The sequence below is a fragment of the Camellia sinensis genome, chromosome 14, assembly GCF_055761805.1.
Source record: "Camellia sinensis isolate YWXY chromosome 14, ASM5576180v1, whole genome shotgun sequence".
Lineage (NCBI taxonomy): Eukaryota > Viridiplantae > Streptophyta > Magnoliopsida > Ericales > Theaceae > Camellia > Camellia sinensis.
In genome coordinates, this window is record NC_138974.1 from 36,160,357 (window position 1) to 36,177,894 (window position 17,538).

At 35.8% G+C, this 17,538-nt stretch overlaps 2 protein-coding genes across 21 annotated transcripts in view; both read left to right on the forward strand.

The window, feature by feature from the left end:
- LOC114307802 (autophagy-related protein 18a) overlaps positions 1-15,107 on the forward strand; it is a 30,042-nt gene extending 14,935 nt beyond the window's left edge. The window contains exons 2-7 of one of the 20 annotated variants that reach the window (XR_014351294.1): positions 565-772; positions 1,823-1,889; positions 9,396-9,798; positions 12,271-12,478; positions 13,465-13,591; positions 13,926-14,249. Coding sequence is in view for 7 of the 20 variants with exons in the window: in XM_082906891.1 (XP_082763017.1) it covers positions 565-772; positions 13,465-13,591; positions 13,926-13,974 (384 nt within the window). In the remaining 13 variants the exon portion in view is untranslated. Of the gene's footprint in view, positions 1-564; positions 773-1,763; positions 1,890-2,223; positions 9,247-9,395; positions 9,799-10,373; positions 10,423-12,270; positions 12,479-13,464; positions 13,652-13,925; positions 14,250-14,963 lie in introns of those variants that run through there. The other 19 variants (XR_014351288.1, XR_014351301.1, XR_014351296.1 and 16 more) reach the window with 19 other exon arrangements.
- A 63-nt stretch (positions 15,108-15,170) lies between these two features.
- LOC114320148 (glutathione S-transferase F13-like) lies at positions 15,171-16,828 on the forward strand. Its single transcript, XM_082906898.1, has 3 exons — positions 15,171-15,317; positions 15,921-15,969; positions 16,160-16,828. The coding sequence occupies exons 1-3, from the start codon at positions 15,171-15,173 to the stop codon at positions 16,615-16,617; spliced, it is 654 nt and encodes a 217-aa protein (XP_082763024.1). The 3' UTR covers positions 16,618-16,828.
- The last annotated feature ends 710 nt before the right edge of the window (positions 16,829-17,538 follow it).

The following is a 17,538-nucleotide window of genomic DNA, read 5'->3' on the forward strand; positions in this document are numbered from 1 at the left end:
GTTTGAAAGCATGATGTATTATTACGTAGATGATAATACTACGAAGCATGCTTGTGTTGATATTCCTAGAAGAGTTCAGCAGTCACTATGACGCCATATATGATTTCATAGAGAGTGTTAAGGACAGAATGATTCAGAGCACCAAATACAGACCTGTGAAGTATAGAGAATTAAATTTGGTGCATTGTATTGTAATGAGTAATCAGTTTCCTGATTAGGAAAAGATATCATCTGATAGAATTATATTAATTGAATGTAATCCATAGTCCCTGCACTAAGGGCCTTGTATTGTTGAAGACATTTATCTCCATTAATTTCTAATTAGATTATGGGCTTCCGTAGGGATCCTTGTAGAACAGACTATATGGGGAAGCTGTGCATTGTTTGTGTTTTTCAAATGTGGATGGAATGCTTACCTTTGTTTCTTAAAAAGTGGAGTTGCTGTACTTCTTCCTTGACAAACCAAATTATCATTTATTCTTCCCAAGTCTGATATAAGTTTGGTCACTTGACTTTCAACAGTTTTAGAAATTGTTGATAAACTAAATGAGATATATAATGCAGGTTAGGAGGGGTGCAGATAGTGCAGAAATATATAGTCTGGCATTCTCTTCAACTGCCCAGTGGCTGGCAGTCTCAAGCGACAAGGGCACTGTCCATGTTTTTGGTCTAAAGGCTAATTTGGGAAACCTGGGAAGTGATAAGTCACATGGTGCATCTGATCCCAATCATGCTGTTTCATCACCCACTTCATCACTCTCTTTTATAAAAGGTAATAAGATGCCTTCCTCAAATCACTTGCAAACTTGCCTTTTTTTTTTAAAAAAAAAAAAAAAATTAGTTCTTTTCTAGCACATTGATGTTCTTCCTTAAATAACTAAGGGGCGCATGGGCATTTGAATGCAGTTTATGTTTGCAATTTGCACAAACTGCTGTCACTAAAATGGAGAGAATTTGGATCAATACCGTTAAATGAAATTCTAAAAACAATCTTGTGCATTAGACAAGCAAGCAACAAAATAGGATCACATCAAGTGCCCTGGAGATGGAAACTTTTCAGCTTAGATGCCATTAACATAATGAAATCGTTTCTTTTCAGAGAAGGTGGATTTTATTTTATTTTTCCGAAGGAAAAGTCCTGAAACTATGCCAAAAGATGATATGAAGGTTTTGTGTAGTCCATTACATAACTTCAATTTCCATGGTTACCTTGTCCTTTAATTTCTGAAACATGCTGGACAAAATTTATAGCTTTACCTTTTAATAAGTTCAATGAAGCTTCAGAAAGTCATTTGGGGGTAAAACTCATTGGAGGACTAGGAATAAACCAAGTGACTAGTTCCTCATAATGGTTCCTTTCTCAGTTCACAAATATATATGTATGAACAATTCTAGACTCTTCAAAGGATCAATGTTGTCTTTATTATTGACAATGCATCAACTTCTTGATTCTCAAAGAACTCAAGACTACATAAATTGGTAGATTTCACAGGAACCATTTCTTTTGCTCCAAAATACTCTGATTACCATGCAGATGTTATGCATATTTGACAAATGGTGTATTTTGTGAATAGAGATTACAATTCTGTTCTTTTGTTCTCGGTATGATTTTTAATCCGCTATGTTATTTAAAATGCTTTTGGTATTTCTGTGTTTTCTGTTTTCTGTGGTTTGATTAATTATTACTGGATGCTGGAGGGTAACATTTAAAGATAAATTTTGTTTCATTGATTTTAGGATCTAAGTTGCTACTCATTTTGCAGGAGTATTGCCAAGTATTTCAGCTCAGAGTGGTCTGTTGCTCAGTTTCGTTTGCTTGAAGGTTCTCAATACATTGTTGCATTTGGTCACCAAAAGAATACTGTTGTAATTCTTGGCTTAGATGGAAGGTGTGTACAACTAACAAGATATCATTGATTTAATTTATACATAATGATTTAGTAATTTAATGTATCATGTTATTTCTAGCTTGTTTTGATTTTGCGAACCAACCTCTCATTTAAGTGCTGCCTAAAAAACATACAGAAAATGTTTGTCTGCTTCAGAATAGGTATTAGTTATCGATAAATGTAATATGATATGATATAGTGCAAACAAGAATGGGTACGTTTTGAATCTTCCTTCTTGAGAGAGATATTTTCATACCTTCCATAATTTTTGTAAACACAATCTCTCTCTCTCTCTCTCTCTCACAAGTAAAATAATTGATTTGCATTTATGCAGCTTCTATCGTTGCCAGTTTGATCCAGTGAGTGGTGGAGAGATGACTTAGTTGGAATATCACAACTTTCTAATGCCTGAAGAAGCTTTTTAGGAGAGGGTTTGAATACCCTAACTGTCACGTCACGACCCCATTCTGCTCCTAGTAGAATGGTGCCGTGATGGCCAGTAATCCGAGATTATCAAAGGCCAACTTACAAAGATTCACACACAATTAGAGTATATATATGAGACTTACATGTGCGGAAGCAATAAATTTAAATCTAAGTAGTCCATAAGAGCTGTGCATAGATCAAATGAAATGACATACATCTTAACATGGTTTACAACTTGAATATAAATAAAATAAAGTACATATTACATCTTGATCAAAAGGCTTCTCAAGCCGACATAAACAAAAGAAATAAACTACAAGCCAAGAAGTATAATCTTCAAGATACTAGCATAAGTATGAATCCAAAACAAGCTTGCAAAATACACCTAGGCGTCACTGCCTTCCTATTAAACACCTACATATATTAAAGGAGAGGGTGAGCTTGGATACTCAGTGAATGGTATAAGTAATAAAGGTTTGAATGAATGATATCCGAGGTCTTTTCCAAAACAATACATATCATAACTTCACAAATCAAAGGGATGAACCAAGTTCATCTATCAAATCTTTCAAAGCTTCTTGGATGTTAATAACATCTATATAATACCAAAGGATGACATTCCGGACAAACAAACCCATGCGGAAAACCGTCAGTGGCAAAACAAGGGTGCAGTTGCATTATAGTCTCCTGGCACTAAGGACTTTCAAAACAAGGGTGCAGTTACATTATAGTCCCCTGGTACTAAGGACTTTCAAAACAAGGGTGCAATTACATTATAGTCCCCTGGTACTAAGGACTTTCAAAACAAGGGTGCAGTTACATTATAGTCCCCTGGTACTAAGGATTTTCCCAGAATGTCATCAAAACAAATATAATACTTGATATAAAAACTAGGGATAATCATTCATGCTTGATCAAATACTTTTCTAAAACGAAGCAAAGCTTTATCAAAACTTTATAACATAGCTTTATTAAAAATACTACTCACATAGCTCTTCAGACGTCGGGGTTAAAGCAAGGGTCCAAGTCCTACAAACACATGGCAAAGTCTACTGAATGCACTTCAAAGAGACAAGAAAGAATGCTCAAAGATGGATATGAAATGCACTCTCAAGACAAGCCTCTCATGAATGCAAATGATCCCGGCATTTTCTTCAAGACTAGGTCAAGTCAAAGAAAAACATGCTGGAAGTTAAAACACTGTTTTTCATATCGGGGAAAACTTGCTAGGTACCAACCAGGTCTTTGCCGAGGTCCCACACCTCTTGGCCGAGGTCTGGTTACCAAGGCTTCGGCAAACGGCTGTCTGCCGAGTTGTTCATGCAAGATAAACTAATGGTGCAAGTGATGATGCAAGATAGGCCAAGGTGAGATACGATGCTTGGCCTATGTGTGAGATCTAGGCAAGAGTGGTTTTAGTGACCACACCTAGGGAAATTAGGTCTGAAAATCTGGGTTTCTCCCTTGATGAACATGAAGAACATGAAGGACAAGAACATGAATGCTAAAATCATAACTTCTTTATTCAAAATCTAAGATTTCATGAGATGAGTTTGAAAACATGGACCTGGGTACCCATACTTGAAGATCTTATGAAAACAAACACAAAAACATGGATCTTGATACAAACTTTCGGATCAAAACATAGTTTTTCTTCAAGAACAGAAGAACACCATTTTTTCTTTCTAAAACAACTTTAAACTAATGCATGGCTCATGAATCATGCTAGATCATGCAATGCGATCGAATAAACATAAAGATTAACAAGAGTAAATCAAGAATCTAACCTCAACACTCGGACCAAACGGTTTAGACTCTAAAGGTCAAGCTTGGAAATCTACGTCCCTCTCAAGAACTCCTCTTCCTCTCTTCCTAGAGCTTCTCTCTCTACCATGCAAAAGATATGACAAAGTGATGTGGGTTCCTCTACTACCAGCAGACTTAACCCTCTGCTGGGACACGTGGCAACGACCGGTTGGCTCTCCTCAAAAAGGTGACTGAGTGAAAAGACAAGGCTATGACAAAGTGTGTATGACAAGCAAGGTGACAAGGGCACTCCGGCAGGTAATGACCTCGGATTGGGACAAGGCTTCGGCAAGTCTCAATGATCTCGACTAGGAAGGATAACACTCGGCCTAGATGTGCCACACCTCGGTCTAGGTCATACTAGTCCAGGAACAAGATCACCAGGTGCAGGGATCAAAGATCTCTAATACCTAAAGGATAACATCTCGGCCTAGATGATACACATCTCGGCCTAGATGATGACATCTCGGCCAATATGCCAGGGCGAAAGTGGAGGTCAACCAAAGTGGTTTCAAGATGGTTCTAGGTGTAAGAGGTTCAAAGGTGCAACTTAGGCTTAAGATGACCTCGGCTAAACACACACTAAACAAGGAACAAAGCATGCAACAACACTTAGATAAAACAAAACAGGATCTTATGAATGCAATTTGGTAAGGCAAAATTATATAAATACATGTGAGCATGACTGAAGCAAAGTGAGGGTTGTTACATCCTTCCCCCCTTAAAGAAGTTTGGTCCCCAAACTTAACTTACTTTGTCCCCAAAACAACTCCGGATGTCGGGTTCTCATTTCTTCTTATTGTCTCTAGCCTTTACCTTGGGACAATCCTTAATACGATGACCCATCTCACCGCATTCAAAACATGCTCCAGATACCCGATAACAAACCCCAAAATGTTGCTTCCCGCAACTTGTACATGTTGGCCTGGTGCTACCTTCCTGATTCGCATTGTTGGCACTGCCCACATTTACCTTCTTGTTGACATCGGACGGTGCTTGGCGATTGTCATAATCCTGCCTCTTTCTCTGATTCTCCCCTGAACTCTGGCTTCTGTTCAAGTTAGCTTCTGCCAGGATGGCTTTATCTAACACTCCGGCATACGTTGGCATGTTGAGCATATTAACTCGATCTTGTATTGGGCCCCGAAGTCCACTCTCAAACTTCATAGCTTTCCTGTATTCGTTGTTGACCATATGGGGTGCATACCTTGCCAACTCGGTGAAAGCACGATCATATTCAGCTATTATTTTGTTACCCTGCGTCAACATCTGGAATTCTGTGGTCTTGCGATCTCGGACACTGAGGGGAAAGTGCTTGTCGTAGAACCACATCAAAAATCTGGCCCAAGTTAAACTTGGGTTGCCTTCTCGGATCATCATCCACCATCTACGGGCGTCGTCATCCAATGTGAATGCCGCTAATGACACCTTCTGAGTGTCAGTGCTGGGAAAAACCTTGAACAACTTCTCCATCTCAAGAACCCATGCTTCTGCCTTCATCGACTCTATACCTCCTTGGAATTTTGGCGGATTCATCTTCTTGAATTCTTTGATCAAGGTCAACGTGCCATCCCCATACAAAGCTGGCTGCGGAGGCACTTAGGGTACTGGAGGAGGTGGAGGTGGAACTGCACGTCGGCCATCTGTCTGCTCGGCCTGAGTAGATATAGTGCTAGTGTTCTGTTGCCTTGCTTGCCTCAACTCATGGGCCAAACCCTCTACCATCCTTTCTAATCTGTCCAACCTGTCCTCGGATTGATCTCGGCTAACTGGAGATCTCCCCCTTCTCATGATGCTAGGAGTATGCAAAATGTGACTTTAAAACAAAATGAACAAATAGACATGTATGCAAGTAACAAATGGTCGTGCTGAGATAATGCATACCTTGTCAAGTAGCAAGCAACATGATGCAATCCTAATATCATTCTAAGGGAAATCCTAAGCTCTTTAGGACTAAAAGTGTGTGAATAACATAGTATAAGAAACTCGTGCTTTGATACCAATCTGTCACGACCCCATTCCGCCCCTAGTAGAATGGTGCCGTGATGGCCAGTAATCCGAGATTACCAAAGGCTAACTTACAAAGATTCACACACAATCAGAGTATACATATGGGGCTTACATGTGCAAAAGCAATAAATTTAAATCTAAGTAGTCCATAAGAGCTATGCATAGATCAAATGAAATGACATACATATTAACATGGTTTACAACTTGAATACAAATAAAATAAAGTACATATTACATCTTGATCAAAAGACTTTTCAAGCCGACATAAACAAAAGAAATAAACTACAAGTCAAGAAGCATAATCTTCAAGATGCTAGCAAAAGTATGAATCCAAAACAAGCTTGCAAAATACACCTAGGCGTCACCGCCTTCCTGCTCAACACCTACATATATATAAAGAAAGGGTGAGCTTGGATACTCAGTGAATGGTATAAGTAATAAAGGTTTGAATGAATGATATCCGAGGTCTTTTCCAAAACAATACATATCATAACTTCACAAATCAAAGGGATGAACCAAGTTCATCTATCAAATCTTTCAAAGCTTATTGGATGTTAATAACATCTACATAATACCAAAGGATGACATTCCGGACAAACAAACCCACGCGGAAAACCGTCAGTGACAAAACAAGGGTGCAGTTGCATTATAGTCCCATAGCACTAAGGACTTTCCCAGAATGTCATCAAAACAAATATAATACTTGATATAAAAACTAGGGATAATCATTCATGCTTGATCAAACACTCTTCTAAAACGAAGCAAAGCTTTATCAAAACTTTATAACATAGTTTTATTAAAAATACTACTCACATAGCTCTTCAGACGTCAGGGTTAAAGCAAAGGTCCAAGTCCTACAAACACATGGCAAAGTCTACTGAATGCACTTCAAGGAGACAAGAAAGAATGCTCAAAGATGGATATGAAATGCACTCTCAAGACAAGCCTCTCATGAATGCAAATGATCCCGGCATTTTCTTCAAGACTAGGTCAAGTCAAAGCAAAACATGCTGGAAGTTAAAACATTGTTTTTCATCTAGGGAAAAACTTGTTGGGTACCAACCAGGTCTTTGCTGAGGTCCCACACCTCTTGGCCAAGGTGTGGTTACCAAGGCTTCGGCGAACGGCTGTCTGCCGAGGTGTTCATGCAAGATAAACTAACGGTGCAAGTGATCATGCAAGGTAGGCCAAGGTGAGATACGATGCTTGGCCTAGGTGTGAGATCTAGGCAAGAGTGGTTTCAGTGACCACACCTAGAGAAATGAGGTCTGGAAATTTGGGTTTCTCCCTTGATGAACATGAAGAACATGAAGGACAAGAACATGAAGAACATGAATGCTAAAATCATAACTTCTTTATTCAAAATCTGAGATTTCATGAGATGAGTTTGAAAACATGGACCTAGGTACCCATACTTGAAGATTTTATGAAAACAAACACAAAAACATGGATTTTGATACAAATTTTCGGATCAAAACATGGTTTTTCTTCAAGAACACAAGAACACCATTTTGTCTTTCTAAAACAACTTTAAACCAATGCATGGCTCATGAATCATGCTAGATCATGCAATGCGATCGAATAAACATAAAGATTGACAAGAGTAAATCAAGAATCTAACCTCAACACTCGGATCAAGCTTGGAAATCTACTTCTCTCTCAAGAACTCTTCTTCCTCTCTTCCTAGAGCTTCTCTCTCTACCATGCAAAAGATATGACAAAGTGATGTGGGTTCCTCTACTGCCAGCAGACTTAACCATCTGCTGGGACACGTGGCAACGACCGGTTAGCTCTCCTCAAAAAGGTGACTGAGTGAAAAGACAAGGCTATGACAAAGTGTGTATGACAAGCAAGGTGACAAGGGCACTCCGACGGGTAATGACCTCGGATTGGGACAAGGCTTCGGCAAGTAAAGTCTCAATGATCTCGGCTAGGAAGGATAACACTTGGCCTAGCTGTGCCATACCTCGGCCTAGATGTGCCACACCTAGGTCTAGGTCATACCAGTCCAGGAACAAGATCACCAGGTGCAGGGATCAAAGATCTCTAATACCTAAAGGATAACGTCTCGGCCTAGATGATACACATCTGGGCCAATATGCCAGGGCGAAGATGGAGGTCAACCAAAGTGGTTTCAAGATGGTTCTAGGTGTAAGAGGTTCAAAGGTGCAACCTAGGCTTAAGATGACCTCGGCTAAACACATACTAAACAAGGAACAAAGCATGCAACAACACTTAGATAAAACAAAACAAGATCTTGTGAATGCAATTTGGCAAGGCAAAATTATATAAATGCATGAGAGCATGACTAAAGCAAAGTGAGGGTTGTTACACTAACTTCTTCATTGTTATATACCATATTGTTCCCTTTTGTGTGTATCATTTGGTTCTCTTCCAAATAGGAGGAGAATATTATATTGTAAAAATGATTATTTGTTACTCACATTTGACAATTTGCAACTGTTTTAACCGCCAAAAAGTGTAACAAAGCATATTCACATCTGTAAATATTCAAGTATCTCGTAATTATATTTATGTCAAGCTTTCTATGTTGGATGATCTTGTGAAGAAATTGAACCCTTCTGTTCTCTGTTCTCATAAAATAAGAATGTAAACAAATTTGTCATGTCCAAAGGGTAACTGGTACTTTTGCCTGCTTACACACAACAAATTGTTACGTTTTTTATTCAAGAGTTGAAGCTTGTGTTGTGGTCGATGAAGGATTCAAAGTATGTTGATTAGGTCTTCAATCATTCTAAATTTGGGGTTTCTTTTTTGGTTTTTTGGGATATCAAATTTTCTTAGTTTATCATTTTATTGTGCCATTAAGTGCTGATGGTGTAATACTACTTTAATAAAGATGTACTTGTTTGGGCAATTTTGGGAGCATATTAATTTTGAGACTGTGTAAGCAAATAAGTTGACGTAAAACTAAAATACATAAAAGCCCTACAATTTCTAATGTGAAAGTAGAATATAACAAATTTTGAAATGTGGAAGTAAATTATGGACCAGGAATTTTTTATTTTGATAATATTGGATGTGTTATCGAAAGTATAGTCAATTGATGATAACATAACAAATTGTAAAATAAAAAAAATAAAAAATAAAAAAAGATTGAAACTACAATTTGTGGATTGTAGTATTATAATCTATAAAAGAAAAATGATATTTGTAACTTTAGATGTGTTATACCATTTTATTCCACTTTCTTAATTAATGCAATATAAAAGCTATACGTTCAAGATTTTACTATATTTAAAGTGCAGATTTAGAGTTGTCCATTTCAATGGGGAGAGAGAGAGAGTATTAATTCCAGACAGATGGCAAGATAACCGGGAAGCAAGAAAACTGAAATTTATATACACAGAATCTCTCTATATTTGCAACTCATCTTCCTCCTGATCGAAACATTCATCAAGTGATCAAACAACTTCTCAATCACTCTTTCGATTTGTGCGTGAAAATGGGGATGAAGTTATATGGAATACCAGTGTCGACATGCACTACAAGGGTGATGGCATGCCTCTATGAAAAGGGCGTAGATTTCAAGCTCATCCCAATTAACATGGGTGCCGGTGAACACAAGCAACCTGCATTCCTTAACAAGAATGTGAGTCTAATTCAAGCCTCCATATTTTAAGTATTCAAATTTTGGTCTAAACTTGTAAGTCTGATTGTCTGTCTTATTTTATATCTCAACTATTCATTTCATCTCAACTATTCATTTTTGTAAACTTTCGTCTATAGATCATTTATTATTTAAAAAATAATAATTAATCTATTAATTATAATTATATGATTTCATAAATTTTTTTTATAAAAAAAATTTAGGACAAATATTGTTTTGAAAATAGTCTCTCTTTTTTTTTTTTTTTTTTGAAGACAAATTAATAAAATTATGTGATTAAAGTTTATTAGATCCATTTTATTTTATTTTTAAGTTTTTTTAATTTCTTTACATGTTCTTCACAGAAGTCTATGAGATAAATAACTCAAACCATCAAATTGAGACCCAACTAGAATGAAATGAATTTCTTCGCAAGAGAGATCCATACATATATGACATTCTACATTATTCTTGTGGTTGTGGTTGTTGTGGTGGTTGTTGTTGTTCTTTTTTTTTCTTTTTTCTTTTTTTTTTTTTTTTTTTTTAAATAACTCAGTATCGTTTATATGAATTTTTGAATAATTCAATTCACACTTGGATTTAGTCTCTTGATTTTTGTCACGTGTGTGTAACCCTTTGGCCAAATTCCAGCGATAGAAGATGGAGATCTCACTCTTTTTGGTAAGCTCTCACTTAATTTTTCATTATATCGTCATAAATTTGTTCCTATAATTATAAATAAGTTCATATCAAAATCTTATAACCACTGGATGATGTAATCAAAATATTTTATTACAATCATATTTAATGGAATACTCATTTTATAATAAAATATAGCAAGGGAAGGGAAGGGAAGTAGGAAAGGGAGCGGGGTAATACTAGGGCCCGCTCCCCCCTTACCATTTTTATAGGCAACAATGTTCGCGGATTTCAAATTAATTAAATATACCGTAGCGTGTAATTAAAATCCGTTGAAAAGTAAACACCCTTTTATGAATAATATTAAAATCTTACAACTTGGGCTGGGTTAACATAACGCCAAGCGCAAGGATGACACATGTCTGACGGCCTGAAGAAACAACGTAGCCTATGACAATGGATTGCATTCAATTAATATAATTCTATCAGATGATATCTTTTCGTAATCAAGAAGCTGATTACTCATTACAATACAATGCACCAAATTTAATTCTCTATACTTCACAGGTCTGTATTTGGTGCTCTGAATCATTCTGTCCTTAACACTCTCTATGAAATCATATACGGCGTCATAGTGACTCTGCTGAACTCTTCTAGGAATATCAACACAAACATGCTTCGTAGTATTGTCATCTACGTAATAATACATCATGTTTTCAATCTTGGTAGGCTTCACAACAAAATAATTATATTTTGCCTCCAATAGCTTAGAGAATTCCGTTTTACCTTCTCCACCATCTGGACCGTAGATCCAGTAGATAGATCTATGATCAGGAGATCCTGATATATATTCCATAAGAATATTTTGCCATGGATGACGGGGGTGCACGTCAGCATAATTTTCTATGAAGGCCTTTCTCTTCTGTAAACATATGTATCTGTTATACATGTTCGGATCCTCAATCTTAGAACTCTCAGGGTCTTCTTCACATAGTTGGATCCTCTTCCTCTTATGCTGACCAGGGGCTACAGGCTCACCAAGCTCAAAGATAACATAACCTTCTTTAGAACAATACACCTTGTTCTGTAGATCTGAACCAGTGGCATTAGTTAAATGCACTGTTTGAGAACCAAGGAAATCTTTCACAGCACCAGGTCTCTTCACATTCGTGAAGGAGATGAACCCTTGATAATGGTCTCTCAGGGTAGATGGACTCTTCTCTGCTCCAATAACACAATATTTGACTTCCGTACTGAATATATTTTGTTTAAAACAAAAATCTTCCCAAAGGGTAAAGCAGAACCTCCTCCCTTGCTTTAATGGAATACTCATTTTATTAATAAATATAATAAAATATAGCAAGGGAAGGGAAGTAGGAAAGGGAGCGGGGTAATACTAGTGTCCGCTCCCCCCTTACCATTTTTATAGGCAACAATGTTCGCGGATTTCAAATTAATTAAATATACCTTAGCGTATAATTGAAATCCGTTGAAAAGTAAACACCCTTTTATATAGAGAAATGAGTAATCAGCTTCCTGATTAGGAAAGGATATCATCTGATAGAATTATATTAATTGAATGTAATCCATAGTCCCTGCACTAAGGGCCTTGTATTGTTGAAGACATTTATCTCCATTAATTTCTAATTAGATTATGGGCTTCCGTAGGGATCCTTGTAGAACAGACTATATGGGGAAGCTGTGCATTGTTTGTGTTTTTCAAATGTGGATGGAATGCTTACCTTTGTTTCTTGAAAAGTGGAGTTGCTCTACTTCTTCCTTGACAAACCAAATTATCATTTATTCTTCCCAAGTCTGATATAAGTTTGGTCACTTGACTCTCAACAGTTTTAGAAATTGTTGATAAACTAAATGAGATATATAATGCAGGTTAGGAGGGGTGCAGATAGAGCAGAAATATATAGTCTGGCATTCTCTTTAACTGCCCAGTGGCTGGCAGTCTCAGGCGACAAGGGCACTGTCCATGTTTTTGGTCTAAAGGCTAATTTGGGAAACCTGGGAAGTGATAAGTCACATGGTGCATCTGATCCCAATCATGCTGTTTCGTCACCCACTTCATCACTCTCTTTTATAAAAGGTAATAAGATGCCTTCCTCAAATCACTTGAAAACTTGCCTTCTTTTTTAAAAAAAAAAATTTAGTTCTTTTCTAGCACATTGATGTTCTTCCTTAAATAACTGAGGGGCGCATGGGCATTTGAATGCAGTTTATGTCTGCAATTTGCACAAACTGCTGTCACTAAAATGGAGAGAATTTGGATCAATACCATTAAATGAAATTCTAAAAACAATCTTGTGCATTAGACAAGCAAGCAACAAAATAGGATCACATCAAGTGCCCTGGAGATGGAAACTTTTCAGCTTAGATGCCATTAACATAATGAAATTGTTTCTTTTCAGAGAAGGCGGATTTTATTTTATTTTTCCGAAGGAAAAGTCCTGAAACTATGCCAAAAGATGATATGAAGGTTTTGTGTAGTCCATTACATAACTTCAATTTCCATGGTTACCTTGTCCTTTAATTTCTGAAACATGCTGGACAAAATTTATAGCTTTACCCTTTAATGAGTTCAATGAAGCTTCAGAAAGTCCTTTGGAGGTAAAACTCATTGGTGGACTAGGAATAAACCAAGTGACTAGTTCCTCATAATGGTTCCTTTCTCAGTACACAAATATATATGTATGAACAATTCTAGACTCTTTAAAGGATCAATGTTGTCTTTATTATTGACAATGCATCAACTTCTTGATTCTCAAAGAACTCAAGACTACATAAATTGGTAGATTTCACAGGAACCATTTCTTTTGCTCCAAAATACTCTGATTACCATGCAGATGTTATGGATATTTGACAAATGGTGTATTTTGTGAATAGAGATTACAATTCTGTTCTTTTGTTCTCGGTATGATTTTTAATCCGCTATGTTATTTAAAATGCTTTTGGTATTTCTGTGTTTTCTGTTTTCTGTGGTTTGATTAATTATTACTGGATGCTGGAGGGTAACATTTAAAGATAAATTTTGTTTCATTGATTTTAGGATCTAAGTTGCTACTCATTTTGCAGGAGTATTGCCCAAGTATTTCAGCTCAGAGTGGTCTGTTGCTCAGTTTCGTTTGCTTGAAGGTTCGCAATACATTGTTGCATTTGGTCACCAAAAGAATACTGTTGTAATTCTTGGCTTAGATGGAAGGTGTGTACAACTAACAAGATATCATTGATTTAATTTATACATAATGATTTAGTAATTTAATGTATCCTGTTATTTCTAGTTTGTTTTGATTTTGCGAACCAACCTCTCATTTAAGTGTTGCCTAAAAAACATACAGAAAATGTTTACACCTGCTTCAGAATAGGTATTAGTTATCGATAAATGTAATATGATATGATATAGTGCAAACAAGAAAGGGTACGTTTTGAATCTTCCTTCTTGAGAGAGATATTTTCATACCTTCCACAATTTTTGTAAACACAATCTCTCTCTCTCTCTCTCTCTCAAGTAAAATAACTGATTTGCATTTATGCAGCTTCTATCGTTGCCAGTTTGATCCAGTGAGTGGTGGAGAGATGACTTAGTTGGAATATCACAACTTCCTAAAGCCTGAAGAAGCTTTTTAGGAGAGGGTTTGAATACCCTAACTTCTTCATTGTTGTATACAATACTGTTCCCATTTGTGTGTATCATTTGGTTCTCTTCCAAATAGGAGGAGAATATTATGTTGTAAATATGATTATTTGTTACTCACATTTGACAATTTGCAACTGTTTTAACCACCAAAAAGTGTAACAAAACATATTCACATCTGTAAATATTCAAGTATCTCGTAATTATATTTATGTCAAGCTTTCTATGTTGGATGATTTTGTGAAGAAATTGAACCCTTCTGTTCTCTGTTCTCATAAAATAAGAATGTAAACAAATTTGCCATGTCCAAAGGGTAACTGGTACTTTTGCCTGCTTACACACAACAAATTGTTACGTTTTTTATTCAAGAGTTGAAGCTTGTGTTGTGGTCGATGAGGGATTCAAAGTATGTTGATTAGGTCTTCAATCATTCTAAATTTGGGGTTTGTTTTTTGGTTTTTTGGGATATCAAATTTTCTTAGTTTGTCATTTTATTGTGCCATTAAATGCTGATGGTGCAATACTACTTTAATAAAGATGTATTTGTTTGGGCAATTTAGGGAGCATATTAATTTTGAGACTGTGTAAGCAAATAAGTTGACGTAAAACTAAAATACAAAAAAGCCCTACAATTTCTAATGTGAAAGTAGAATATAACAAATTTTGAAATGTGGAAGGAAATTATGGACCAGGAATTTTTTATTTTGATAATATTGGATGTGTTATCGAAAGTATAGTCAATTGATGATAACATACCAAATTGTAAAATAATAAAAATAAAAAATAAAAAAGATTGAAACTACAATTTGTGGACTGTAGTATTATAATCTATAAAAGAACAATGATATTTGTAACTTTAGATGTGTTATACCATTTTATTCCACTTTTTTAATTAATGCAATATAAAAGCTATACGTTCAAGATTTTACTATATTTAAAGTGCAGATTTAGAGTTGTCCGTTTCAATGGGGAGAGAGAGAGAGAGAGTATTAATTCCAGACAGATGGCAAGATAACCGGGAAACAAAAAAATTGAAATTTATATACCACAGAATCTCTCTATATTTGCAACTCATCTTCCTCCTTATCGAAACATTCATCAAGTGATCAAACAACTTCTCAATCACTCTTTTGATTTGTGCGTGAAAATGGGGATGATGTTATATGGAATACCAGCGTCGACATGCACTGCAAGGGTGATGGCATGCCTCTATGAAAAGGGCGTAGATTTTGAGCTCATCCCAGTTAACATGGGTGCTGGTGAACACAAGCAACCTGCATTCCTTAACAAGAATGTGAGTCTAATTCAAGCCTCCATATTTTAAGTATTCAAATTTTGGTCTAAACTTGTAAGTTTGATTGTGTGTCTTATTTTATATCTCAACTATTCATTTCATTTCAACTATTCATTTTTGTAAACTTTCATCTATAGATCATTTATTATTTAAAAAATAATAATTAATCTATTAATTATAATTATATGATTTCATCAATTTTTTTTATAAAAAGAATTTAGGACGAATATTGTTTTGAAAATAGTCTCTCTCTTTTCTTTTTTTTTGAAGAGAAATTAATAAAATTATGTGATTAAAGTTTATTAGATCCAGTTTATTTTATTTTTAAGTTTTTTTAATTTCTTTACATTCTCTTCACAGAAGTCTATGAGATAAATAACTCAAACCATCAAATTGAGACCCAACTAGAATGAAATGAATTTCTTGGCAAGAGAGAGATCCATACATATATGACATTCTACATTATTGTTGTGGTTGTGGTTGTTGTTGTTGTTGTTGTTATTTTTTTTTTTTTTTAAATAACTCACTATCGTTTATATGAGTTTTTGAATAATTCAATTCACACTTGGATTTAGTCTCTTGATTTTTGTCATGTGTGTGTAGCCCTTTGGCCAAATTCCAGCGCTAGAAGATGGAGATCTCACTCTTTTTGGTAAGCTCTCTCACTTAATTTTTCATTATATCGTCATAAATTTGTTCATATAATTATAAATAAGTTCATATCAAAATCTTATCACCACTGGATGATGTAATCAAAATATTTTATTACAATCATGTTTAATGGAAAAAATCTCAATCACGACGACTATCTTGATTGCTCGTCATTTATCTATTATTACTAGAATCAAGAGCAATCACAGCATACATAGCAGAGAAATACAAAGACACAAGCTATGATCTCATAAGACACAAAAACCTCAAAGAAGCTGCACAAGTCAAAGTATGGTTAGAGGTAGAATCCCAGCAATTCAACCCTCCAATCTCCGCCATCGTCTTCCAGTGCTTCTTCGCCCCAATGTACGGCATGAAAACCGACCAGGCAGTCGTTGACGCCAACGTGGAGAAGCTCGGGAAAGTGCTCGACGTGTACGAGGCCAGGCTGGCAAAGTCCAAGTACCTCGCCGGAGATTTCTACAGCTTGGCAGATCTCCACCACCTCAGTTTCACTCATTACCTTTTCAAGACTCCTTATGCGTCGGTGTTCAACGAACGGCCACGTGTCAAGTCGTGGTGGGAGGACATTTCGTCGAGGCCGGTTTTTAAGAAAATTTCACCGGCGATGAGTTTTGGGGATAAATGAAATGATGGTGGTAGTACGTGGAAGTGAAGGTTTTTCATGCATGGTCTGCATTGAAATAAAACAATGAAACAGTAGTAGGGGTACAGTTTCATTGTGTTCTTTAGAGGTTTTTTGTTTTTTTTGTTTTTAATTTGTGCAAAAAAATGTTATCAGAATTTTTTCAAGATTTCATCTGATACAAACAAGAGTAGTCTGCAAAATTGAAAATTCATAATTTTGGAAAGTGAAGTTGAGCCTGAAAAACAACAGAATAATATGCACATAGGGAAAAGAAAAAATTGGTGATTTTATTATAAAGTAAGATGCACGCAATTTAACCTTTGTTTTTAGGGAAGATATTTATGTGACTGACATTGACGACACAAGAAATGCTAGCCCCTACTAAAAAAATAATCTCAATTATTTATTTATTATTATTATTTTATGTTTTTTGTATAAACTAGATTTGTTCAAGTGATTGTATTTTGATATCTCTTCAAACTTTTGTAGAAGCCATTTGAGTTTATGATTTGGTAAAAATTTCATCTTCAACCCTTGATTGTATAAGAAAACATAAATGATAAACACTCATAATTTTATATTCACAAATTAATCTGCCATATATGACAAGTTAGTTGAAAGTTAAGACTCATTGTACCACATTATTATAGATCAAATCATATTATAGGAGTTATTTAGGAATGTGACGAATGTCAAACATTTATGGCCCTATTTGTTTTGAGAAATAGAGATAGGATTGGGATTGGGATTGAGATGGAGGTGGGACTCACTATTTGTTGTGTTTGTTTTGGGAGATGGAGAGGAGATTCATAATCCCATAGGATTAGGATGGGCTTGGGTGTTGGGATTGAGATGGAGGAGGTGGAGATGATATTAGGAAATTAGTCCCATGGGAATATTATTTTTTATTTTTTATTTTTT